Source organism: Capra hircus, chromosome 21 (assembly GCF_001704415.2).
Source record: "Capra hircus breed San Clemente chromosome 21, ASM170441v1, whole genome shotgun sequence".
NCBI classification, from domain to species: Eukaryota; Metazoa; Chordata; class Mammalia; order Artiodactyla; family Bovidae; genus Capra; species Capra hircus.
Window position 1 is genome coordinate 57,982,379 of NC_030828.1, and position 26,260 is coordinate 58,008,638.

A 26,260-nucleotide genomic window follows, 5' to 3' on the forward strand; every position below is an offset into this window, starting at 1 on the left:
AGTCAGACTCGACTGAGCGACTAAGACACACACATGGAGCTGTACGTGTGCTGTCTCTTTGAGTCCACAACATATGCTAACCCCATGCCATCAGAAACAACTTTATCTCCATGTTACAGACAAGAAAATTGAAGCACGCTTGTGTGTGTGTGTGTGTGCTAAGTCCTTTCAGTCAAGCCCAACTCTTGGCGACCCTATGGACTATAGCCTGCCTGGCTCCTCTGTCTATGGGATTCTCCAAGCAAGAATACTGTGGTGGCTTGCCATGCCCTCCTCCAGGGGATCTTCCTGATCCAGTAATCGAACCTGCATCTCTTATGTCTCTTGCACTGAAGCACAGAGAACCTCTGCAACTGGCCCCAGACCCCACAGCTCATAAGGGAAGAGCCAAAACGTGAACCTAGACGGTCTGCAGAAGCCCTGGCAGATGTTCTGATGGCACAGACAATGCTCCTAACGCTCATTCCACCTAAAATGATCCAGATCCTGCCCTGAGGAAGGCCCTCACAGTTCTAGGGGGGCACAGAGCCGCCTCATAAAGAAAAAACCCCAATACCTTTATTAATTAGGATTTATTTGCTCTTCTCTGCCTGGTGGCTCAGATGGTAAAGAATCCGCCTGCAATGTGGGAGACCCCGGATCAATCCCTGGGTGGGGAAGATCCCCTGGAGAAGGGCATGGAAACCCACCCCAGTATTCTTCCCTGAAGACTCCATGGACAGAGGAACCTGGTGGGCTACAGTCCATGGGGTCCCAAAGAGCTGGAGACAAGTAAAGTGACTGAGCATGCATGCAGCATGCCTTCCGTTTCAAAGATTAAGAGAGGAATTTATTAACAGCCATGGCTTCTGTCTCCTCTGAAAGAAACACTACACCATGCTGCCAGGAGGAGGCATCAGTCTGGCAATGGTCTCCCTTCAGCCCAATCTCCTACATCTGCTCCATCTCCTGGTGGTGATGGAGAGGGAAGGCAGGGGTTTCTCTGCAGAGAAAAGTGCAGTCTGTTCCCCAGCCACTATTCTGATAGGAAATGGAACTGAGATAGCAGTGAAATATCAGCAAGGGCTGAAATGAGAAGTATCTGTTAAACCACAGATCCCCTCTGGGCAGGGGGTCTTATCACAAGCTCTCTGGTAATTTTTATATTTTGATGACTGCTTTCTGGTCTAGTGGAAATATCACAGGTTTTCATGATAGACAGCAGCTGAAGTTTCTGTTTCATGCTTTACAAGCTCTATGGCCTCAAACAGCCTTTAGGAACCTCAGTTTTCTCACCTGTTGACTGAGATAAATAGTACCTAGCAACCAGGGTTACTGTGAGGTTATCTAAGTAAGATAATGGAATTAAATATAGACAAAAACATGTATGCCCCCCAAGATTCATATGAAACCTAATCCTCAGTGTGATGGTGTTGGGAGATGGAGCCTTTGGGAGGTGATTAGGTTATATTGGTGGGGCCCTCATGAATAGGATTAGTGCCCTAATAGAAGAGACCACAGAGAGCTCCCTTGCTCCTTCCCCCATGTGAGGACACAAGAAGAAGATGGATGTCTAGGAGGTAGAAACAGGCTCTTGTGGGATGCTGAGTCCAACGGCACCTTGATCTTGGACTTCCCAGCCTCCAAACCTATGAGAAATAAACCTCTGTTGTCTATAAGCCATCCAGTCTGCGGTATGCTGTGACAGCCACCTGAGTGGATTAAGACAACCTCCCTGCCCGGAGCCTGACACAGAGAGGGTGCTCAGCAAGCACCAGTTCCCCCAGGACTAAGGGCTGGGACGCAGGCACTGCTCCTGCCTCCACCCGAGGGAGAGTTGGCAAGTGGCTGCAACACCCCTGAGCTCCGGAAGACTTGCTCCCCGAAAGCCTGGACCCCCGCCAGCAAAGCCGCCTGCTCACACAAGAAAAATATTTAGATTTGCAAATGGACTCAGCCCTCAACGGGAACAGACTCTGACTCAGGGTGTCAGCAGGAGAGCTGGGCAGATGTTCAGTGCTAGCCTGCTCCTCTCACCCGCGGAGCGCCTGGCCCTTTGTCCAGCCTCCTTGCCTGGCTCCCAGGACCCTGCCTGTGCTCTTTCGCCTCTGGCTGGTCAGTCCAGATTTGTCCCCAGTGGCAAGGATGTGCCCTGGGTCTGTTTTCCCAACAGCTTGGGCACGTGCTGAGTAAATGGATGCTTATTCAGGCCAAGTCCCAGGATGGAAATTCTCGAGCCCTGGGGCGGGGTGGTGGAGTGCAAAGAGCATGCAGTTTGGGGTCAGATGGTGGCAGTCAGAATCCAGGCTCCGATTGTGACCGATCATTTAATTTCTCTGAGCCTCAGTCTCCTCCACTCCCTGCCTCCTAGGCTACAGAGAAAACCCCTCGGGCCTATTCTGTGTTCCTGCTTAGTGCAGGGCCTGTCACTCAGCAGGTCCTTGAAAGCTTCTTCCAGCTCAGCCCCCAGGTCTGGCTTGCTTCTGGTGTCTGTTTCTCTAGCAGAAAGGTCATTTCCATGGGAGTGAGAAGAGAAATCAAAAGAGTTCTTGGGGAAAATCAGAATATTATGATCTTTTTAACCGAAAGAACGTCTGCCATCATCTCAGAGTCTTCTGTTACTGGGAAGTAATAATCCAGGCAATATTATTTTATTTTATCCCATTAAGTGAACAAAGATTTTTAAGAGGCAAAGAGTACAAAGACGAGGGTCTAAATCCAAGTTCTGCAGCAAATTTGTTGTGTGACCTTGGACAAATCACCTTCCCATCCTTGCCCTTGGTTTCACCACCTATAAAGTGAGTTGCTGTTCTTTAACAACAAAGTTGTGTCTGACTCTTTTGTGACCCCATAGACTGTAGCCTGCCAGGTTCCTCTGTCCATGGGATTTTCAAGCAAGAATACTAGAGTGGGTTGTCATTTCCTTCTCCATATAAAGCGAGGAGGTGACCTAAATGTCTGAAGTTCCTTCTGGCCCTGAAGGGTGATGTGATGGAAAGAGAAGTTGTTGGGGTGTTGGGAGGCTAAGATTCTGGCTAGTCCATAAGTAATTTGCTGCGTGACTATTGATAGATAAGTCGCTTCCTCTTTCTGGGCCTCAGATTCCTCATTTGTAAAATGAGGATGTTGGACTAGGTGAGAGAAGGCTAACACGGGGCAGGTGTACCACACCCCTCCAAGGGTGCTCCTGATTGCGGGCATCACTGGTGGATCTCAACTTGTTTCCAGCTGAGCCTAGAAACAACCTCAGAATCCTTCTTAACACAGCACTCCTGGAAGATGCTGTCATTCAGAGTATGTCCATAGATGACACCTAAACTTGCTTTCCCTTAGAGTTAATCTGAGGTCCTTCTCAGCTGTGCTCCTTGGGAACTTCATGACCCAGGGACCCTTACTACTCACCGTGTTTGGCCAGGAATCTCAGTGCCTCCAGCTGCCCACTCTGGGCAGCCACGAACAAGGGGGTGATGCCATAGGCATTCTTGGCTTCCACCTTGGCGCCTCCGCTCACCAGGATCTCCATGACCTCCAGGTCATTGCGAGCCACAGACTCGTGCAGAGCCGTCCAGCCTCGGTTACAGCGGTGGTTGGTGTCCGCCTTGTACTGCACCAGAATCCTCACTGCCTCCACGTTCTTGCGCTCACAGGCTGTGCCCAGCAAGAAGCAAGATGGTCAGCGGGGCCCCTGGCAGGACCTGGGCAGCCACGCCTTCATTCATTCATTTGTCTATCCAACCATTCATTCATCAGCCAGAAGTGAATTCATGCAACAAATATCTGCTGAGTCTCCACTAAGTTCCAGTCCCTTCACTAAACCTAGGATATACAACTATAATAATAGTAATTAGCAATAATATCCTGATGTGTGTATAGCACTGGTTATGTGCCTGTACTCTATTCTAAGCACTTCACGTGGTTAATTTAGTTCTCCCAAATACCCTTAAAGGATGCTGTGTTATCCCTTTTCACAGAGGAGGACAGTGAGGCACAGAGAAGTTAAGTGACTTGCCCAGGGTCACACAGTAAGTGACAGAACTGGGATTCAAATCCAGGTAGTCAGGTCTGGAGTCTCTGTCCCCTGGAAGGTTCCAGAAGGCCCCTAACTCATCTCCCTTTCCGGTGTTACCTGTTTCAGTCCTCCACGAGGCCAGAAGAAGAGGAGGGCAGTGTCACATTCCCGCTCAAAACACTTCCTCAAAGGCTGCTCAGTTAAAATTTGTCTTCTGAGTGCAGCTCATCAAGTTTTTCTCAACCTGCTCAAACCTCCCTTTTAAGCCTATCTGGCTCTGGACTCTAAATGTACCCTTAGTGCTGGCAGAGCTGTTCCAAGGGAGACTGAGAACTTGTCCAAATTAACCACCCCTGGAAACTTCTCTGAGTCAGTTAGGGAGGTGGGGAGAAGGAAGAGGGGCTTCCTAGGTGGCTCAGTGATAAAGAATCTGCCCGCAAATGCAGGAGACACAGGTTCGATCCCTGGGTTGGGAAGATTCCCTGAAGTAGGGGATGGCAACCCATTCCAGTGTTCTTGCCTGGGAATCCCATGGGCAGAGGAGCCTGGTGGGTTACAGTCCATGGGGTGGCAAAGAATCAGACACGACTGAGAGACTGAACGTGCATGCACATGAAGGAAGAGGGGCTGCCTGTGTAGCGTTTCAAACAGGACCCCAAGACCTCACGGCTTCTCTAAGCCTTGGGCTCTTTCACCTGTAAAGCACAGGTAACGAAACCTTCCTGAGAGGATGCTGTGGGAGAATGGAGTGGGGCAAGGTACAAAGGCTCTAGGGTGGAGCTCGTGCAGGATCAGGGTTCAGGCTTCAGCTGTGAGTCACTCAGCATCTTGGGAGCCCTTTCTGGGACAGCTGGGGCTCTGGGTGATGGCTCCGGTGCCCGGGGGACATGAGTTCTAGGGAAGACACCTCCACCGCAGGACTGCAGTGGATCCGGTTCCTGCTGCCGATGGGATATTCCAGGTTTTAGAGACCAGACACACGGGAAATTGGGAATTTCTGTCGTTTTTCGAAGTGTAGAGGTCCTGTGCTTTTTGCAAGACCCGGAGCTGATTGTTTACATGCATAGGCATGGACTAGACATCACTAGAGCGTGATGCTGGCATCCAGCCCTCAGAGTTAGATCCCAGGTCTGCCCTTCCTGGCCGTGTGATCCTGGGTGCCTCCCGTCTGCTCTCTATGCCTTAAGGCCTCATCTGTGAACTGGGGAAGCTAGCGGTGCTTGCTTCATATGTGGATGGATGTGAGGGTTAGAAAAAAGAACAGAGCCTGGTGTATAGTAAACACTTGATAATTGCCAGCTGTTATGATTATTCGGATTTTGACTCTGGGCACTGCTAGGGCAGCTGGTGACTGTCCTTGGATGACATATTGAGTAAGTTGGAGGTTTTCATTTTCTCAAAAATCCTGGAGCAACAAATTCCCTCTCATGCCTCTTCACTTTTGCCTATGCTGTTCCCCTTGCTCATCCAACTGGTGAGTCCCTCCTGTTCAGGCTCAGCTCTGGGACCCCCTCCTGTGGGGGTGCCCTCTCCCACATCCTGGTCCCTCCCCCATGCTCCCTTGTGTCAAGCTCTTTGGTGCCAGTGACTGACAGAATCAATGTATATCGCCTGTGAGTCACACGGACGATCACACGGGCACGGGCCATGTCGTTTCATCTCTGAGTCCTCTGTGTGCCAGGCCCATGGGAGAACTTGGGAAATATTGCCTGAATACGTGCACGAATGAGTGGTTCAGGTATGAAAGTTATACACCTGAATGAGGCTGTGCCATCACAGTAGACCCCGGTGGGGAGGGTTGTACACTTTGCAAGCAGATCCTCCTGATACGCCTCTGGACTTTTCCTGGGGGAAGCCCACGCCCCTGGGCTCACCTTTGTAGAGCGGTGTCTCTCGGGACTTGTTGGAGATGTCGGGCTCGGCGCCAGCCTGGAGCAGGAATTGGAGGCAGTCCACGTGTCCCCTGCAGGTCGCCAGGTAAAGGGCCGTTTCCTCCTGCAGGGTGCGCTGGTCGATGACTGCCGGGTACGCTGTGGAGGACAGACCAGGAAATTCATGAAGGAGGAAGATACCCATCTGTCCCTCCAACACAGAGTTGGTCCCGATTCCCTCCCATTCTGAGGACAGACACCTGTGGCCTCCGCCTGAATTTACCAACCAGACTGCCTTCTTCCTCTTGGTCCTGGATTCAGCCACTTACAACAGGGCTGTTTCAGCTTCCTGGTCATATTAATCCAGCTCAGATGCCACCTCCTCTGGGAAGCCTTCCCTGATTGAACCCCCTCCTTCTCTGAACCCAGCCTTCCCTCACGCTCCCACCAGCCACTGCCGCTCTTTCTGCTCTGGCGTGTGGTGGGCTGCCTGGGGTCCCTTTCTGGATCCCTGAGGACAGAGATAGATCCTGCTTGCAGGTGTTCCCCACCCTCATCTAGCCTGGGGGGAGGTCAAGTCTCCAGAGAGGAGGAATTAGTTGCCCAGTATCTCACAGCTGTTGGAGACGGCCTTGGCAGGGCACAGACACAGCTGTGGTATTTTCCACACCAGATCAACCCTGGAACATTCTGGGACAAGCTGGCACTCTCAGAAGTCAGCCCTCCCTCAGTCCTCTTCTAGGAATTAGACTCTCCTGTTCTTGAGGGCTGGAGAGGTGGCAGGATGGGGTGGGGAGGGTGGAGTTGGGGAGACAGGGGACATGTCACTTCCTCCCTTCCAACGTGCTGACTTCAACTCTGCAAGGCAGGGTGGCACCTTGGCCTTGCCCCCGGGCACCACGCTTGTTGTGGGCCAAAGCTCCAGAAGAAAAGTGCCACCACCCATGGGTCCCAATCCCACCTGTGGCTGCAGCCCAACCCGCCGCCTCACCTCGGTGCAGGGCCTTCAGGCAGCTCAGCTGGCCGTAGTAGGCTGCCTCGTGCAGCGGCAGCCAGCCCTCCTTGTTGGGTTCTGAGAGGTTCTTGCCCGCCTTGATCATAGCCGTCAAGGCCTCTTCATCGCCTTCCTTGATGGCCTTTAGCACGGGGTCCACGGGCCTGTAAGAGCAAGGGGCGGGTCATTCCTCAGGACCGGGGAGACGGAGGCAGGGCCAGGAGTGGGGTTGGCCGTGGGATCACACAGCCCTGCTTGTCCCCGCTGCTCTGGGACAGGTGCTCAGCCCCTGCAGCCATGTCCTCCCGATGAGGAGAATAATCCTTCCTAACCCCCACAGGCGAGCCCTGGGAAGCCTGCCCTGACCTCAGGCCTGACCTTGGCCCTCCAGCTCTCAGCCCCATCACAGCTTCCTTGGCCTGCCTGCCCGTGTCAGCCTCTCCCTGCCTCCGGTCATAAGCCATCGACTCATCACTTGTCTTTACATGTCTTTGATCATTCGCCCACCATCTGTCTGTCTCCTTCACTGGACTGTGAGCTTCAAGACCATAGGGCCTATGTCTTTCTTTTATCCTTCATGATTTGATTCCCAGGGCCCAGCTCAATGGCTGGTCCTTAACAGGTGTTTAATAAATATTTGCTGCTTGAAAGAAAGAGCGAGAAAGAACACAGAAGGAAGGGAGGGAGAGAGGAAGAAGAATTCAGAATTTTAAGAACCGTAACAGGGAATTCTCTGGGGCCCAGTGGTTAGTGCTCCACCCTTCCACTGCAAGGGGCACAGGTTCAAGCCTTGTTCAGGGAACTAAAATCTCACATACCTTGCCACCAAGCAAACAAACGAAAAACCAAACCAACCAAACAGACCCCTAATTCTTTCACCCCGTCACCTCTTCTATTTCCCAAAAGACAGTTTCTTCCCTGTTAGAATTTTTATTGTTTCTTTGGGAATTTTATTTGCATCTCATTCAAAACAACTTTGCAATGATTTCCTTTGAGCATTTGGAGGCATGAAAGTGAAAGTCGCTCAGTCGTGTCTGACTCTTTGTGATCCTATGGATCACATAGCCCATGGAATTCTCCAAGCCAGAATACTGGTGTGGGTCTCCTTACTCTTCTCCAAGGGATCTTCCCAACCCAGGGATCGAACCCAGGTCTCTCTCACTGCAGGCAGATTCTTTACCAGCTGAGCCACAAGGGAAGCCCAAGAATACTGGAGTGGGTAGCCTATCCTTTCTCCAGGGAATCTTCCCAACCCAGGAATCGAACCGGGGTCTCCTGCGTTGCAGGCAGATTCTTTATCAACTGGCTATCGGGGAATCCCTATTTGGAGGCAAATCAATCTATGAAAATAAATATGCGGGCTCTGGATCATGCCTCGCCTGTGTTCCATGCCCTTGTGAGCCCCTTGAACTTGGAGCATTTCCACGTCTTTACCTCTGAGTTGGGCACCACAGGGGGAAACTCTACGAGAAACACGGCAAGCTCATTCACCTTCACAGATGGAAACCAAGGGTCCCTTTTACAAGGAGCTCCTTGGTGGCCAACAGAGAATTAGGGCGCCCCTCTGTCCCTGCAGCTTTCAGTGCCTGGCTCTGCTGCACCAAGACCATCGTACCAGAGGATTCGGGCATCCAGCGCTGGCCTCCAAAGTGATGGGCAGCCAGCCCCATGGGAGTTTTAATGATAGTTAAACACCTTCCCTGCACACAGCGCTCCAGAGTGTACCAAACGCCTCCACCTCAGGGCCTATTTGCACTGAGATGGAAGCACAGACCCCTCAGAGTGGGACTATTCACAGTGAGTGTCTCTCTGGGGTCTGCCCAACCCTTTTCCTTACTCCAGATCCTTCTCCTCACCCCTAGAACTTTTAGCTGCTACAAGATTTAAATGCCTGGAGGACTAATACATCTGAAGCCTTCACAATTTAAAACTCGTCAACGTCAAAAAGATTCCAAGGCTAAGCTGAAAGGTAACTGCTTAGCTTGACTCATCCAAGCCACTTCACTTTTCATTCATTCATTCATTCATTCATTCTCAGAGCTGACTTCCTCCATCCTTAGAGAGTCAGTGAGGACCGCGACTGCTATGGTTCCACCCTTGGGAAACATGCTGCATGAATGTCCCCATCTCCCGGATGGAGGAGGTGAGACCAGAGGCCAGCCTGGTCCCAGGACCCTCATCCCTGTCAGGGGCCTGGATAGGCCCGGAACGTCTGCAGGGCCAGCCCCTTCACCCTCCCAGCTGCTTCCTGCAGCGAGAGCAGCACTTCCTCCCAGCTCTCAGCCTCTCTGGTTATTAATAGCTTCAGAGCACAGATGCCGGTTAAGTTATGGATCCAGCAAGGACGATGGGTAACTGACCAGATAAGCCCTGGAGTCCCCATCAACGCCATCACTGCCACCTTGACGAGCTCCTCCTACGAGCAGCCAGAGCAGCCCCTGTTGGTGTCAGGAAAGGCCCCGGTGGGGTAGGTGTCCCATCTCCCCCGGAAGGTCTCCTGTGGGACCCGGCTGAAGTGGAAAGGATGAGGGCTGGCTGTTTTTGTGGCCTCAGTGGTGTGTAGTGTCATGAGAACACTCTCAGGATCTGCCGTCCAGCTTGGGTCTTGTCCAGCTGTGGTGTAAGGACCCTGGAGCACTCAGGCACACACACCGCTGGCTTGTCTGTGAGCTCAGCCAAAGTGCTCGCCTCGAGGGTGGGGGGAGCTGTTGGGGTGTTAGACCATCAGAGACTAAGAAGCCACACAGGACCCTGGAGGCCACTCTGTCCTAACACAGGACGGAGACTCAGAGAGGGACAGCAACTCGTGGACAGTTGCACAGGAAGTGGCAGCAACGCAGAGACCAGAAGCTGGGTCTCGCTCTTCCAGACGATCAAAATCCTACCTGCAGCACCAAGGAGGAGGTGGGATGGCAGGGCTTGCGAAGGGCTGAGAAGAAGTAAAGCATTGGCCAATCGCCTCCTCCTCACAACATAACTGATCCAGGATACAGGGGCTCCAGCAATGGGACCCCTCTTTGTCTTTTAGCTGCTTCTAGGGTCTATGTCGGGGAGCAGAGACAGAACTCACATAGAGCTATTTTCAAGGACACACCTAGCCCAGATCCTAGTACTAGGCAAAGAGAGCCCCTCCTGTGGCTCGGATTGTTTCTCCGTTTTAGCACCTGGCGCTTAATAAATAAAAGCAACAAAGCAAAACCGAACTTGTGGGTGTGGGCTTTGTGGATGTGCTCAGACAGACCCATGCTGATGACAGGGGGAAAGTGAGACAGACAAGCAGCAGATTCATCAGCCTCAGCTCTGAGCCTCTGGGGTCCTGGGGCTGTCTCCCCAGTCTCCCTCTCACTGGGTCCCCAGGTTCAGAGCCCTGTGGGGTGACTCCAGTACACAGGGCCCATTTGAGGGGACGGCACACCGAGGGGATAATCACAAGCTCAGCCTGGCTGGCAGGTCTTTGAGGATAGAGTCTGTGACCACCAAGCCTGGGTTGGCTGGAGCCTCTGAGTCTCAGGGGGACATACCTGGAAGAGGTGTGTGTCTGGGAATGGGGGGTCCCATCCTGGGGCCAGTGGGCCTGCCCTCCACCCCCAATCCCAGTCTGGAGGAGAGTGAGCTTGGATGGTCTGGGGGCCACGGCGGGGGGCACTTACGCCAGCTGGGAGGACTTGCTGCGGTTGTATTTCTGCATAACCTCCTGGAACAGGCCCCTGGGGGCTGAGGTCGGGGCGCTCTCAGGAGACACAGCGGACCTGGAGGGTGCAGGGCAGGAGTGAAAGAGGGAAAAGTATTCCGTGTATGAGAAGCGGGTCATGGCCGGAGGCAGGAACGGGGATGGAGGGAGAGCGAGGGGGAGACTGACAGACAGACACAGGGCTCTGAACCAAAGCAGATGGCCGGGTCCTCCCTGTGTCTGGACGCAGCTGCTGTGTCTCCAGATTATTTTTGGCCCTTGGAGGAAGCCCTGGGAGATTTAAATGACCATATAAGACAACAATGAGGTTAACCTCACCCCACGCCCCAGGTCCCCCCTCCCCAGCCAACCACGCGGGAGGCAGATATGAAGCAAGGTGACATTCTTCACCCAGAAGATGTGAGAAGTAGTCAGTGGCAGGTCCCAGGATGAAAAGCGTTCAGTCTTGGGGCGGGCTGGGCTGGGTCCCAACAAGAGATGGACAAGAAATTCACTGGGGTGGGGGACAAGGAGAGCAAAGCTGGGGCGCCAAGCCAGGTCAGCGCCCGACCCCCACCTCACCGGCTCCTCATTAGAGGGTCCTGCCATCCCAAGGTTAGAACAAACAGTGCAGAGGGCGCATCAGAAGGATGCATGAGGGTCCCGAGAGCCGGGCTTGGAGTCAGATTGACATGGGTTCAAATCCAGCTCTGGCACTTCCTGGCTCTGTGACCTTGAACAGGTACCCCTTCTCTGGGATTCAGGCTGGTGAGGCCTGAGTGCATGAACGGTGTAAAGGGCTTATCAGAGGGCCGGGCACAGGGCTCGACACGTGTCCACCATTGATCATATCAAGATTTGGTCTCTCTGGGCTCCGTTTTCCCACCCCCCACCCCCGGGCTGTTGTAAGGACAGGAGGGTCAAAAGGAGGGGTGTGGCCTCTGTACAGATCTGAATTGGTTGGAGTGGCATGGGAACAGGGCTTGCTGGCCCCTCTTCCAGCAGATTGGGAGCTCTGGGGCCATGGACACCCCAGAAGACCCAGTCTGGTCTCCTGCGCTCCTCTTGGGGTGACTTGAAGGATTGGGGAGGATGCTGGTACAGGTGACCAGCCCCCTGTGGGCCACAGAGGTGCTGGAACTGTAGGCCCTGCAGATTTTGTGGGCACCCTCAGCCAGGTGGGGACACGGGGAAGGGTGAGGAGCAGAGAGATGGGTAGGACGTCAGCACCTGTCCCACGTGGTTCATCACTGCAGCACGGTCATCACTTCCCGCCTTCCTTCTCCTCGACCTGTTCCTGAGCACCACGAGGCCGAGTGTGATGCCACGCACGCTAGAGTGGGTGCCGATGCCACTGCTTTGTCTAGACATGGAGGCTGAGGCTCCAAGAAGTGAGAAACTGCCCCAGGCCCACACACAGCTGCGAAGTCGCTGCCTGCCTGTCCATGGAGCTCTGACGATGGGCTCTATTCCCCAGAGGCTTGGTCTCTCCCTCTCTCCCACCCTTTTAGCCCCTCTCTGGCCCTCAGTCCACCACACTGACAGGCCCTGCAACTGGGAACAAGCCCCCACCCCTCCGTGCCTCAGTTTCCTCTTTTGCAAAATGAGGAGGTGGGACCAGACCCGGGATCCCCTCGCTGCTGTGGTAGTTGTGGAGCTTTCACTGCAGTGAGCTCACGTGGGAACTCAGGAGGTCACACACATCTAAGGCCGTGTCCTGGGGAGGGGGCTCAGAGCCTGGGCCTGCCAGGGTCCTCTCCCCCAGCCCCAAGAGCTGCTGCTTCAGCGTCACTGCTGCACTTGCTGCGTGTATATGCGCTCAGTTGCTCAGTCGTGTCTGACTCTTTGCCACCCTGTGGACTGTAGCCCGCCAGGCTTCTCTGTCCAGGGGGATTCTCCAGGCAAGAATACTGGAGTGGGTTGCCTTTTCCGCCTCCAGGGAATCTTCCCGATTCACGGATCAAGCTCGAGTCTCCTGTGTTGGCAGGTATATTCTTTACTCCTGGCCCTGAAAAGGGGAGACTCCTGGGCACAGCGGCAGTCCCCAGCCCGGGGGTCATGACAAAGCCCTGGGCTTCTACATCTGCAAGGTCCTGGGGACCCAGTCACTCTCATCATGGGTCCATGTGTGGCCTCATCACTTTTTGCTGTTAGACTGATTCTAGCCAGGTAAAAAGCATTGATAGCAGCCCACTCTCACCCTGAAATGAGGACATTTCACTGATGGCATAAAAGTAACAGCAAGAAAGGGACAGTGAGGCTGGTGGGGGTGGTAGTGAGGTGGTGACGGTGACTTTCCCTCATGAAGCCTCAGGTCAGCACCTTCTTTCCATCCTCCCGGCTCCCTGGATGGAGGCAGGGGGCAGATTGCTCCCACAGGTGGAGGAGGAAACAGACAGACCAGGCTTGTTTCAAGGAGACCTTCCCAGCTCCTGCTGGTCCCACGCCGTGCACTAGGCCCCGGGCAGTGCAGATCGTTGATGTGATCCTCAAGATGTTCAGAGACCTACAGTGTTGGGGGACCAGGACACCCACCACCACCAGGCTGCAGGGGAGGGCCTGGGAGAGAGGCCGGAGGATTCGCTCTGGGGGCTCTGAAATCAGGCATTAACTGGGCTGGAGGGGCAGATAGAGTGAGTGCTCAGAGCTGGAAAGCATGCGGGACCCCCAGCTGGGTTCCGTGTTCTTTCTGCTCAAGACTGCCGACCCCACTTCCCCTCAGGTCTGGAGCAGGGAAATTCCCAGCAAAGAAAACCGCCAGGGCTGAGTCATCCGAGGTGAGAGGGACCTGGCAGGATGTGGGCACAGGTCATGACCTGGAAGGGGCCCAGGAAGGGTCCCCCGTCCTCTGTGTGGGCGGGCAGGTCGGGGTTGGGGTGTGTCTGCATAGCCAGGTCCCTGTCCTGGAATCCAGCCCATCCCGATCCTGGCTTCAGACACGGGTCAGACTTGGTGAGAGTGGGGAACCAGGCAGTGATGACAAGGTCCCCTAATTTCTCAGTGAGTCCTGTCGGAGTTTACAAGACACTCGGGCCAGTCCCAGGAAGGGTGTTAATTTGGCCTGGACCTGGGTGAACGCAGGTGTCAAGCAGGCATCTTAATAGCGGAGGGAGCTGATAACAAGACTCTTCCCTGTGCCTGCCACCCTACCAAGCAACGTCTGATACCTGCTTTCTCATCTGGTCCTTACACGAACCCTGTGTCCAGCACAGGTGTCACGAGTACAGGGTCTGGCACACAGTCAAGTGTTAGTCATTTAGTCGTGTCTGACTCTTTGCAAACCCATGGACTGTAGCCTGCCAGTCTCCTCTGTCCGTGGTATTCTCCAGGCAAGAATACTGGTGTGGGTAGCCATTCCCTTCCGCAGAGGATCTTCCTGACCCAGGGATCGAACCTGAGTCTCCTGCATTGCAGGCAGATTCTTTATTGTTTGAGCCCCCAGGGAAGTACACAGTAGGTGCTTGATAAATTTCAATGAATATTACAAAACAAGCAAATGAAAACCTTTGAAAGGGTAATACCCTCTATGGCAGTCTTGGTGGTGTGCGGTTATAGGCCAAGACCTCAGATTCCTGGAGAGCCAGCCCTCTGTACTCGTGGTTAGAGAGAGGGAGAGCTCACATGAGCCCACTACCTCCGTGCCCAGGCCACCCATGAGCTCTGTCCCCTCTCATCCACTGGCCAACTCATCCTTTCTGGGCTGGCCAGAGAGGACTCACAGGTAGAGGAGAATGCGAGTTCCGATGGCAGCAACTTCTGCCTTCCCATCGAAGGCTAAGATTCATTGAAAACCTGCTGTATACTGAGTCTTATGATAGGTATGTGGCACAAACTACTTCATTTCATCCTCTAGACCACTTTATGAAGGTGTTATAATTGGCTCCCTTTTGCAGATGAGGAAACTGAGGCTCAAAGAGATTCACTTCCTCTAGCCTGTTTGACGAACTCCTATTCATCCTGCAAAGCCCACCTCCTAGACTAAGAACTAAATCAACCCCTCCTGTGTCCCTCCGACACTGAAGCAAGCCTCTTTGCTGCATCCATTCTATTCGATCATTGTGTACCTCTGAGCCTTGCCCTCGTTAGACTTCAAGCTTAGGGAAAGCAGGGACCAGGCCTGATTCACGTACAAGTGCCAAGAATGAAGCTGGAACATCATAATTGTACAGTAAAAGTGGCTTCTTTGAATTGTTTGCAGCTGTGCATACATCAGCTCAAACAAGTTCCTGCCTCATGCTTTCATCTTCTCAGAAATGTAACCTTAAATAAAATGCAGAAGTTTGAAAACTGGAAGACCCAGCCTTCTAGACCCATTTGAACTGGTTCATATCGGTAACCCTGGACTCTCTGCTTCATGAGAGCATGAATCCTGTTTTTTTATTGGATAGGAAGTTCGTCTTCCATTCAGAGAGTCCTCAGTGGGCCAAGGTTTGGCAAATGATAGTCATACATACTCAAGCCAAACCCTTTACTTTGGGTTCAGGGATCAGGGTTCAATCCTTTACCCTCTGGTAGAGGAGAAGCAAATTGGAAAATGACTTTAAGAGGGAATATTATATTTTCTCTGAAATGCTGAGCTGGCTTTCATTTCTAGGATCCCAAAGTGCCAGTTGACCTTTATGTCCTCATTTGCCGTTTTGGTCACAAGCAGGTAACAATAAATTGTATTTCTAGAGAATTTTCAGAGAAGGCAATGGCACCCCACTCCAGTACTCTTGCCTGGAGAATCCCATGGATGGAGGAGCCTGGTAGGCTGCAGTCCACGGGGTCGCTAAGAGTCAGACACGACTGAGCGACTTCACTTTCATTTTTCACTTTCATGCATTGGAGAAGGAAATGGCAACCCACTCCAGTGTTCTTGCCTGGAGAATCCCAGGGACAGAGGAGCCTGTTGGGCTGCTGTCTATGGGGTCAATAGAGCCGGACACGACTGACGCGACATAGCAGCAGTAGCAGCAGAGAATTTTATTGGATTCAAAGTACACTGATTTGCATAACAACATTCACTGGGCATCTATAGTGATCCAGGCTCTTTGCCAGGCACTCACTGGAAAAGACTCTGGTGCTGGGAGGGATTAGGGGCAGGAGGAGAAGGGGACAACAGAGGATGAGATGGCTGGATGGCATCACCGACTCGATGGACTGAGTGAACTCCGGGAGTTGGTGATGGACAGGGAGGCCTGGCATGCTGCGATTCATGGGGTCGCAAAGAGCCGGACACGACTGAGCAACTGAACTGAACTGAACTGAGGATACAAAAGTGAGTAATATCTGTTCCCTGTCCCCAAAGAGGTCACACAGTGTCACTGGGGACACTCTCAGGAGGCCAGATAATGACACAAAAGCTTGTCCAGGAAACGGAGGCTGTCATGAGATGAGCAGTCAGGGTACACAGGGAGGAAGTGGGGGGAAGTCGTTCAGGCAGCAGGATGTTGCGGGTGACTTCAACACCTACCTCATCTGATTTGCTTTTCGTAAGAAAAGGTGCCAGGTGAGCCTAGGCAAGTTTTGTTATTACCATTTTAGGGATAAGGCTGCTGGGGCTCAGAAAAGTCAAGTCACTTGCCTGAGGTCACACAGCCACTAGTGACAGAGGGAAGACCCACTGTACACCCCCTTCCCTTTTCGGTCTAATCAGCCACCGCCTCACTCGGGTCTGCATTCACCCATTCATCCGCCTACAAAGAGCTCTGCGGTGTTGCCACAGATCAGGCCCCATGTGCTAGACATGGGGCCTCACAGAAAGGAAGACGAGTGAGGCTTCTCTCAGGGTCAGGTGAACGCTTGTGGGCCAAGCTTGCAGGGCAGGAGACGAGAATTTCATTAAAAATCCCATGAAAGGGACTTGCTTTCCCAGCAGCTCTGCCTCCTTTCAGAGACAAAAGGGCAGAACAGAACCCAGGCGGCCGCAGGTCACCTCCAGGGTGTGGAGAGGCAGGCTCAGTACTCCTGCCCTGCACGACTCTGCCTGGGTCTTAGGTGAGGACCACGTGGCCCCGCAGAAGCCCTTTCCCTGCTGTGTGAGAGGTTTTTCTCAGGATAAATGTTTACACCCCATGGTGGACCTCTACTTTCTACCCTGAGAAGAAGGAGGAGGTCAAGGCCCAGTGCTAATATTTTCAAGGGTACCCAGGACTCCTGGGGGTGGTTCCCACACTGGGGAGAAGGCTGCAGAGGTGGCCCCGGGATACATGGTTTGAGCTGCAGCTAAGATGATGGGAGGATGCTTTTCTATCTGATCCCCCTGAGGAAGAGGAACCTGTGGTCTGACTTAGGCTGAACCAGCCAGAACAGGAACCAGGGCTTCTAGAACATGAGCTACCACGATCTTGGCTTTGGACTTCTGCATTTCAGATTGAGTCCCAGAATGGGACTTCCTTATGCACAGCTCAGTAACTTGGAGCCTTCATCTGAGGAGGTTATCTGCCTGCCCCTTTAGGGAAGGGACGCCTGAGTGGTGGGCATCCCAGGCCTTTGCTCAGCCTGCCTGGCAGAAGTGGTCTAGTCTCTGAAGGGCCAAAGTCACCCTTTGATCAGGGGACAGGGTCAAGGTGTACCATCACCCACCTTCATCCCTATCCACTGGTTCTGAGCATCAGAAAGTCTGTTTATTGTTGCTGCTGTTATTACTATTATTGTTTGAGGTTCAGAGAGGTTAAGTGACTTGCCCGAGGTCACACAGGAAGTCAACTGGCTATTGAAGACAATAAGACTTGAGGCCTATGACTCAAGGCAACACCCACACAACTGTTATATCACTTCCTACTCCCATGGAGAATGGACACATGAATACGTATGGCTGAGTCCCTTCGCTGTTCACCTGAAACTATCACAACTATATCCCAATTGTTAATTGGCTATACCCCATTATAAAATATTTCTGGTGTTAAAAAATAATAATAAAAATAAAATTTTAAAGAATTCCTGCAAATACACACTTGTCTTGGACTCCATGCTGAGCAAAAGCATTTTTTAAAATGAATATGCTTCTTCTCTAAAAGCATTATAAGATCCAGCGCCATTTTAAGATCCCAATTGCCTCCCTGCCTCTCATCTCCTATGAAGGGGGTAGGTGTCTAGACCTGCCTCTGGACATGCTACATGTCCAGCATGTAGCCACATACAGCTACTGAGCCCTTGAGATGTGGCTAGTCTAAATTGAGATGGGCTGTGAATGCAAAATGCACACTGACTCCCAGAGACTTGATAGGAAAGGGAATGTAAATATCTCATTCGTAAGCTTCATATTAATGACACTCGGAAATGATAATATTTTAGATACAAGTTAATTTCATCTGTTTCTCATTACTTTTTAGTGTAGCTCTTGGGATATGCAAATTGCACCTGTGAAATTACAGTTGAGGCCCACACCATAATTCTACTGATGCAACCTGGCACTGCTGTAGATGGTCCGGCTGATGGGATTGATGAGGTCATACCGAGATGGGGGAGCCAGAACGGAAGGCAAGATAGCTTTGCCAGACAAATATTCCTGCTTCTCAGACATGTATTTCCAGGAAGACAGCACAGATAGGGTTGTAAACTCTGGCCAGAGTCAGCACCTCAGTTCCACTGCATCCAATCATAAAGCCAGTGATACGAGACTAAGCTATGGGCTTTGGAACCAGACAGGTCAATGTCTGCAACACAGTCTGCCAGCTGTGTGACCCTGCACTAGTTACTCAGCCCTGAGCTTCAGTTTCCTCATCTGTAAAATGGGAATATAGCATAGAGATTCCTAGAAGGTCCTTAAGAGGATAAAATGAGGCAAAGTGCGTATAGCACCCAGGGCAGTGCCTGGCACCTTCAGAGCTCAGTAAGCTTAGATAACAACTGTAAGTCATTACAGTGTGAAAATACAGCTTAGAGACCAGGCGACTTTGGTCTTGGGTTAACAGTGTTTGGGATCTGCACCCGATTGGATGCCCCTTGCTCACCTGGTCCATGGATAGAAGTGGGCGGGTTCACGGTTGACACGTGTGGGCACAGTGGTCTCAGTGGTGGCTGGGCCCCGAGTCTTGTCAGCCAGGCTCTGCTCAATGGCCATCTGGACCAGCTCGTCCTCGCTCAGGCTGCTGTACAGGTTGTATTCCTCTTGCCCAATGGCGCGCGGTCTGCCCCGAGCACTGATCTCCGTGGCCATCCTCTTCCACCCCTCACCTCCACCTCCAGAAGACACTCAGCAGGGAGGAGCCAGCATCAAACCAGAAAACTCTGTGAGGAGATCAAAGCCATCCTGGTAACTAAGAGTTTGGAAAACAGCTGTGTTTATACACAGGGAAGGCTACGCTTTCTTGTAGCAATCACACAATCATGTTTCATCCTTTCGCTTTGTCCTATGATCTACCCAATCACCCATTTATCTGTACATCCATCCATCCATCCACTCATCTATTCATCAGTCTGCCAGCCCGACTATCCATCTAACCAACCACCCACCTGTCCAATTATTCATCCTCTCTCGGATCTAGCTGTCCACTTATCCACTCATTTATCCATTCGCCCTCCCATTCTTTCACCTCACCATCCATTTGTCCAACCCTCTAATAATGTATCCATCCAACCATCCATGCTCCTACCCAACCACTCATCCGTCTATCCAACCATCCAGTCATTCACCCATCTCTCCACTATTTAACCTCTGATGTATTTGTCTGTCCCCCGCCCAGTCATTTATCCACTCAGCCACCTATGCATCTATGTATTCAACCAATCATCCACTCATCCACGGTTTATTTTTCCATCCAAGACAGCCTATCTATGCATGCATGCATGTATCATTAATTGAGAGATTATTTGCTGAGCACTCTTCTAAGCATTGGTGACATAACGATACCAACAGACAGAATCCCTGCCGTCAAGGCACTTACACAACTGTGTTCACATTCCTTCCTTCCAGTTATCCACAACACCTTATTCCCCACTTCTCTGCCCTGTCCTAGAGTTGAGATTATTAGAGATGAATCATTTGCTGTAGTTAAAAATCAGTTGTTAAAATCACTTGCCATGTTGATTCCAGGGACTGTCCTCTCAAAAAAAAAAAAAAAAAAAAAGAAAGCCTAAAGGTGAAATGGACTTTGCTTGAGTCAACTGCTTTAAGGAAATGAGGCCAAATCAGCTAAGCCTGACTTTTGTTTTGACTGGCTGACATGCAGTGTGACTCTAGGTCAGTGCTTCTGAGCCTTGATTGAAGATTAGAGTCATATAAGGTCTTTTCAAAAAATATGCAAAATACCAGGGCTGTAATTTGGTTTGCTCAGCAAATATTCACCTTCCTCTTCCCCTCAGAGGCAGATTGTTCCCCTGTCCTTCCCCACGGAGATTGGGCTTGGCCTTGTAACTTGTTCTGGCAATGGACGTTGGTGGACATGATAAAGCAGCCAGTTGGCGTGCGTGTGTGCAGTGACACTCACTCCTCTGCAGCTCCAGGACCGCCCCCCGCCCCGGAGCCATTGCCCTTTAGCTGGGCCCCAGAGTGAACCCACTTGGAGCAGCCAACCGCATAGAGGAGCTGTGTCCAGTGGGCCTGCAGCTTGAAGCTGAGTAGCCCAGCCTGGCCTGGCCTAGACTAGCCCATGGACCTGCAGACACAGAACACCAGAATAAACTCTTTTTTTTTTTTCTTGTTTTGGTTGCACCACGTAACTTGTGGGATCTGAGTTCCCTAACCAGAAATTGAACCCCTGCCCTCTGCATTAAGATCATGGGGTCCTAACCACTGGGCCACCAGGGAATTCCTGAGAATGAATTCTTATTGGGGGTGCTGTGTTATGTAGGATTCTTGTGGTTCTAGATAACTGACACTCAAAACACTATGCCAGGCACTTCACAAAGAAAGCAGCTAAATGGCCAACCACCAAAGGTAAGGGCGCTTCACTTCCTAAGTATTTGGGGAGAATGTAAATTAAGACTCTGATGGAATACCGCTATATACCCACCAGAATGGCTCAAGAGAAGAAGATGGGAAATGATGAGGGTTAGAGAGGATGTGGAGCAACCAGAACGCTCCCTACTCCTGGCAGGAGTGTCAAAATGGGATGGCATTTGCTAATGCTGAGCATATTTATTTCCTTTAACCCTCAAATCCCCACTCCAGGCTCTATGTCCGAGACTTGTATACAAAATGGCAAGTTCAAGAATATCCATAGCAGCACTGTTCGTAATAACCCCCATGGAAACTCCCCAAATGTCTATCAGCATTTGAATGGATTACTACATTATGGTATATTCACGTGACAGATAGTATACATCATTGAAATACTCAAATCGCCGCTATACGCAATAACAGGATGAGTCTCATGAGACAAACTGGGCAAAAGAAACCAGATAATAAAGAATATACAGACACCATTCAATCTGTATCAAGTTCAAGAACAGGCAAGGAGAGTGGTTACCTTTAGGAGTTAGCAAAGTGAGAGGGACCATGAAGGGGGCCAGTCACACGGTATTTTTTTAAGATTTTTGCTTTGATGAGGACCGTTTAAAAAGTCTTTATTGAGTTTGTTACAATTTTGCTTCTGTTTTACGTTTTGGCTTTTTGGCCCTGAGGCATGTGGGATCTTAGTTCCCTGACCAGGGATCGAACCTGCACCCCCTGCATTGGATGGGGAAGTCCTAACCACCGGATTGCCTGGGAAGTCCCCTGTATTTCTTGATCTAAGTGGTTTACTATTGGTTGGTTCCCTTTGAATCCTTGGAGCCATTCAAGTGATCTGTATGTTTCTCTGTGAGTACATTATACCACAATAATATATCTACTTTAAAAGTATATAAAATTGGTTCTCTATAAAGGGTTGTGTTTGGGCCCCATCTCAGACCCATTACGCCAGAATCTCTGGATTCTGGTGTGTGGCCTGGGTATCACACTTCTTCTGAGAGCTCCACAGGGGACTGGGAACCATCACTTGGCAGAATGACTGGTCATAAAGCACAAGTGGGGCAGGGGAGCATCGTCCGGGGTGGAGGAAGGGCAAGGGATGAGGACACGGGCTGAGTCCTTGGTAGGTATTCTTCTCATGACTGTTACCGGGGCTTACCTGGTAGCTCGGTGGTAAAGAATCTGCCTGCCAATGCAGGAGATTGGATTTAATCCCTGATCTGGGATGATCCTCTGGAGAAGGAAATGGCAACCCACTCCAGTATTCTTGCCTGGGAAATCCCATGCACAGAGGAGCCTGGAAGGCTACAGACCATGGGGTCCCAAAGACTCAGACATGACTTAGCGACTGAACACACACCCCCAGCCCCACCCCCCACACACAATTACTGTCACAGCCCTAAGAGTAACAACTGTTGGCCTAGAAAGTTCCGCCTGATCTCCTACCTCTGCCGTTATTATTTTGCAGCAGCAACAACATCGGTTTTGCTTATTGTATAAATAGCTCAAGACTGGGAATCAAGAGACTTGGGTTCATTTCCCAGCTCAGCCATGAGCATCTTCCTCTCTTGGGCCCTTGGTTTTTCCATCTGTTAAATGGCAGGATGGACTAGATCCTGCCCTCTGTCACCGGCACCATGTAGCCAGGTGGTCCCCACAGCCGCCTGGGCCAGACCCTGCTTCTCACACCTCCTTCGCTACCCTGTGCCTAAGGTCCCCGCCTTGGCTTTTCCAGGCCTGGAGTCCAGCTCTACTCTTGACTTGGAACAAGGCAGAGACTCAATACCTGTGGTGCTACCCTGACCGGAAGTGCTGACGCCCAGTGTCTGGCCATTAATGTTTTGATGCCTCCACCTGTGGGCATCCCTCTGCTCCAGGCCAGTGGCAAGGGGAAGAGCACTGGACTTAGAGTCAGAGACCTGGGTTATAGTCTCCAAGTTGACGCTCAAGTGCTGTGTGACCTCAGCTACATCCCTGTCCCTCTCTGGGTCTCAATTTTCCCATTGCAAAAGGAGGGTTTTGGCTAGAAGGTTTCCAGGGCTCTTCCTGTTCTAAACTTTCTGCAACTCATTGAGATGTTTGGTCAGCTCTGTGCTAGTGAAGCCCAAACTCTCTGTCCCTGGGGGTCCCTATGGCCACGTCAACAGATTCTCCATCGTTATGGAGCTTGCTGCTGCTGCTGCTAAGTCGCTTCAGTCGTGTCTGACTCTGTGTGACTCCAGAGATGGCAGCCCACCAGGCTCCCCCATCCCTGGGCTTCTCCAGGCAGGGGGAGTAGGGACCCAGGTAGGAGTAGAAGGATCTCAGATCTGAGAGTCAGGAACTCTAGGTCTAGTTTCAATTCTGCAACTTACTAGCTTTGTGACCTTGGTCAAGTCACTTCCCCTTCTGGGCTTCAGCTCTTTTATCAGTAAAAATGGGAATGAGACAACCCACTTCACCACGCTGTGGAAGCCATACCTATGGGGGGTAGGTGCGGGCAGCGGGGGGAGACCCCTCCAGTCCTTCACCCCAAGATAGCCATTGGCTCTGCAGCCTGGTGTGGGTGGTTCAGAGGCACCTGGACAGCACCTAGCTCCAGCAAGCACCCCTTCCCTGACCAGATTTCTAGGAAGGCGAGGGCAGCTAAGTGATGCCATCTCCTGCAACTAATGCCAGACTCCCCAACCTCCCATCCCCCACCCCCATGGGTGAGATGCATCCAGAGGCTTTCCCTTTTATCATTTATCTCATGGCATTGCCCTGACAACAGCCCTAGAAAGTAAGAACGTTTTGTGTTGAATTAACTTACTACATCTTCTGCATCCTCGAGCCTTCCACAAGGACTTGATGTATGTACTTGATACCCACACATGGGTGTGATGGATGAAGCCATTACGATTCAGAAAGGGGAAGGGAAAGGTTTGCATGAGGACAGGCAGCTGGAACATAGGGCTTTGGAGCCCAAGCTTCCTACCTCAAATCCAGCGCTCCTTCTGGGAATTTCAGGGACACGGATCCAGGTAAGCAGCTCTCATGGGGTTCTGAGCAGGCAGGGGTAATACTGCCACCCTCCTCCAGCCTGGCACCTGCACAGTGGGCATGGTGTCAGGCTCTCAGCCCATGCAGGGGAAGTTTCCCAGATGGGAGTTGACCTTGAAGGTTCTTGAAGAAGAGCTTCCTTGTCTTTGGTGTGGGACCTGACATCTCTTGATTTTCCCATTGAGATCCTCAGTCTGTGTGTGGCCACAGCACCCTGAACAAGCCCAATCTCATCTAATCTCGGCCTGGTTAGTACTTGGTTGGGAGATCCTCAGCCTTGAGTAAGTTCCCCACCTTTAGAAGCCTCATGTGCAAAAACGGAGACACTGGTAAGGACTGTTGTGAGGAGGGGGTGGCAGCATTAAGAGGGCACAGGCGTAGCGGGCCTAGCACTGGACCTGGCCGTTGGTGTGGGATCCTGCGATGCCCAGTTGCTTCCCCGTCACTGGGCTTCCCCATCACAGGCTAGGGCTGCTGCCAAGGGCACGGGGGTGTCTCCTCGAGGTGGATGGGACTCCTCAGCCTTAGCCTGAGGGGCTGTTAGGGAACAGCCTCTGGGGACACTGGCTAGGTTCAAATCACAGCTTTGCCGGTTATTAGCTATGTGACCCTTAGAAGTTTGGTTTCTCTACCTGTTTAGTTCAGTTCAATTCAGTTTAGTTGCTCAGTTGTGTCCGAACTCTTTGCGACCCCATGGATTGCAGCACACCAGGCCTCCCTGTCCATCACCAACTCCCGGAGTTTACTCAAACTCATATCCATTGAGTTGGTGATGCCATCCAACCATCTCATCCTCTGTCGTCCCCTTCTTCTCCCACCTTCAATCTTTCCCAGCATCAGGGTCTTTTCCAATGAGTCAGTTCAGGTGGCCAAAGTACTGGAGTTTCAGCTTCAGCATCAGTACTTCCAATGAATATTCAGGACTGATTTCCTTTAGAATGGACTGGTTGGATCTCCTTGCAGTCTAAAGGACTCTCAAGAGTCTTCTTCAACACCACAGTTCAAAAGCATCAATTCTTTGGCACTCAGCTTTCTTTATAGTCCGACTTTCACATCCATACATGACTACTGGCAAAACCATAGCCTTGACTAGATGGACCTTTGTTGGCAAAGTAATGTCTCTGCTTTTAAATGTGAGGTCTAGGTTGGTCATAACTTTTCTTCCAAGGAGCAAGTGTCTTTTAAATTCATGGCTGCAGTCACCATCTGCAGTGATTTTGGAGCCCCCAAAAATAAAGTCAGCCACTGTTTCCCCATCTGTTTGCCATGAAGTGATGGGACCGGATGCCATGATCTTAGTTTTCTGAATGTTGAGTTTTAAGCCAACTTTTTCACTCTCCTCTTTCACTTTCATCAAGAGGCTCTTCAGTTCTTCTTTGCTTTCTGCCATGAGGGTGGTATCCCTACTTCACGGCAGAGTGATGGTGGGGTGAGGAGGTGAGATCCTGGGTGATGCCTTGCCCCTCTCTTGTCCTCAGCTTCTCCTCATCTTCGTGCTGCTCAGCTTGATTTCTGAGGCCTCCCTCAGCTTGGCGGCTGGGCCACCTTCTGGGCCTGAGTCCAGGAAAGAGGCTGGCGGTCTCACAGGACCCTCTGGGAGGCTGACTGAGATAAAAATAGCCCTTTCCCAGGGAAAGTGAGAGTGCAGTGGGCCCTGCCAGTCAAGCTAGGGGCTTGCAGAGGGAGCAGTGTTTGCGTGTGGCCCATCCAAAGCCAGCTTGGAATAGGGGAGACCAAGGCTTCCAGGGGCCCCTCTTTCCCTCGTTTGTGGGTCCCCAAACATTGGCTCCAGGGGAACCCCCACCTCTCCCAGGTGGCATCTGTAAAATGGGGGTAACAGTCGCTGTTAACACAGTGAAGCACTCAGCACAATGCCTGACCCATCCACAGTTGGTGCTCTTCCAAGCTGGGCCTCAGTTTCTACACCTGTAAAATGGGCATAGAAACATGGGCCCTTGCAAGACTGAAGTGAAGATTAAATAATAGCATTTGAAAAGTGGTCCTTCTTCCTCTGGTTCCTTCCCCTCCCCCCAAATCCAGGCTCCCTGACAGCCAGGGTCTGACTGGGAGCTGGCAGGGGCCTGGGTTCCCACAGATGGGGTGGTGTTTTTGTGGCTGTTTGGGGTGGGAAGAGTGGCTTCTTGATGTCTTAGCAGAAACTGGGGCTGGGAGTATGGCTGGGAGTGTCGGGGACAGGAAAGGGCCTGGCAGCCATCTTCCAGGGCACCGAGCTCCACTCTGCTGGGGACCTGAGTCAGAGGTAAGAGTCCAGAGAAGCCACTTCCAGCCCTCCGCTCATCTGCCTTCCCTTTCCTTCCTCGTCCACTCACTATCTGTCCCAGATGCCTTTCTGTGGCTTCTCCACCAGGAAGCCTCCCTGATCTGATGGCTGAGGAGCCCTGAGCTGCCTCAAGGGCACTCCTCCTCTCCTAGTACTCTGACTGCCCTCTGTGGGCCTGGCTCCCTGGGGAGTCCAGAGGCATCCACAGAGCAGGGCCGTGTCACATTCGTGCCATAACCCAAGGACCTAACCCAAGGCCAGGTACACAGTAGGTACTTAATAAATGTTAGACAGGCAGGTGAATGAATGATTGGGTCAAGCCTTGGAAGCACAGCTATGATAAGACCCTGCTTTTGGTAGAGAGTATGACCGCAGATGTCTGACTGCCCGGGTTCAAAGCCGACTCTGCCACCAGCTGGCCATGTCATGGAAAGCAGGCTGCTCCCACCCCTTCTGCCTCACTTTGCCCTTCTGTAAAATGGAGACATAGTAGCATCCGGTCTACAGAGGTACAGTCAGATGAAACAAGGTGACATGTATAAACATGGGGCAGGCCGC

At 51.8% G+C, this 26,260-nt stretch overlaps 1 protein-coding gene across 1 annotated transcript in view; it reads right to left on the reverse strand.

Annotated features, from left to right (window-relative positions):
- The window catches only part of ASB2 (ankyrin repeat and SOCS box containing 2), a 47,730-nt gene that overhangs the window by 15,208 nt on the left and 6,262 nt on the right, over positions 1–26,260 (reverse strand). The window contains exons 2-6 of the mRNA XM_018066414.1: positions 18,461–18,737; positions 10,504–10,602; positions 6,851–7,017; positions 5,863–6,018; positions 3,382–3,627 (exon numbers count right to left, since the gene is read on the reverse strand). Of these exons, the coding sequence (XP_017921903.1) occupies positions 3,382–3,627; positions 5,863–6,018; positions 6,851–7,017; positions 10,504–10,602; positions 18,461–18,666 (874 nt within the window). The 5' untranslated portion in view covers positions 18,667–18,737. The remainder of the gene's footprint in view (positions 1–3,381; positions 3,628–5,862; positions 6,019–6,850; positions 7,018–10,503; positions 10,603–18,460; positions 18,738–26,260) is intronic.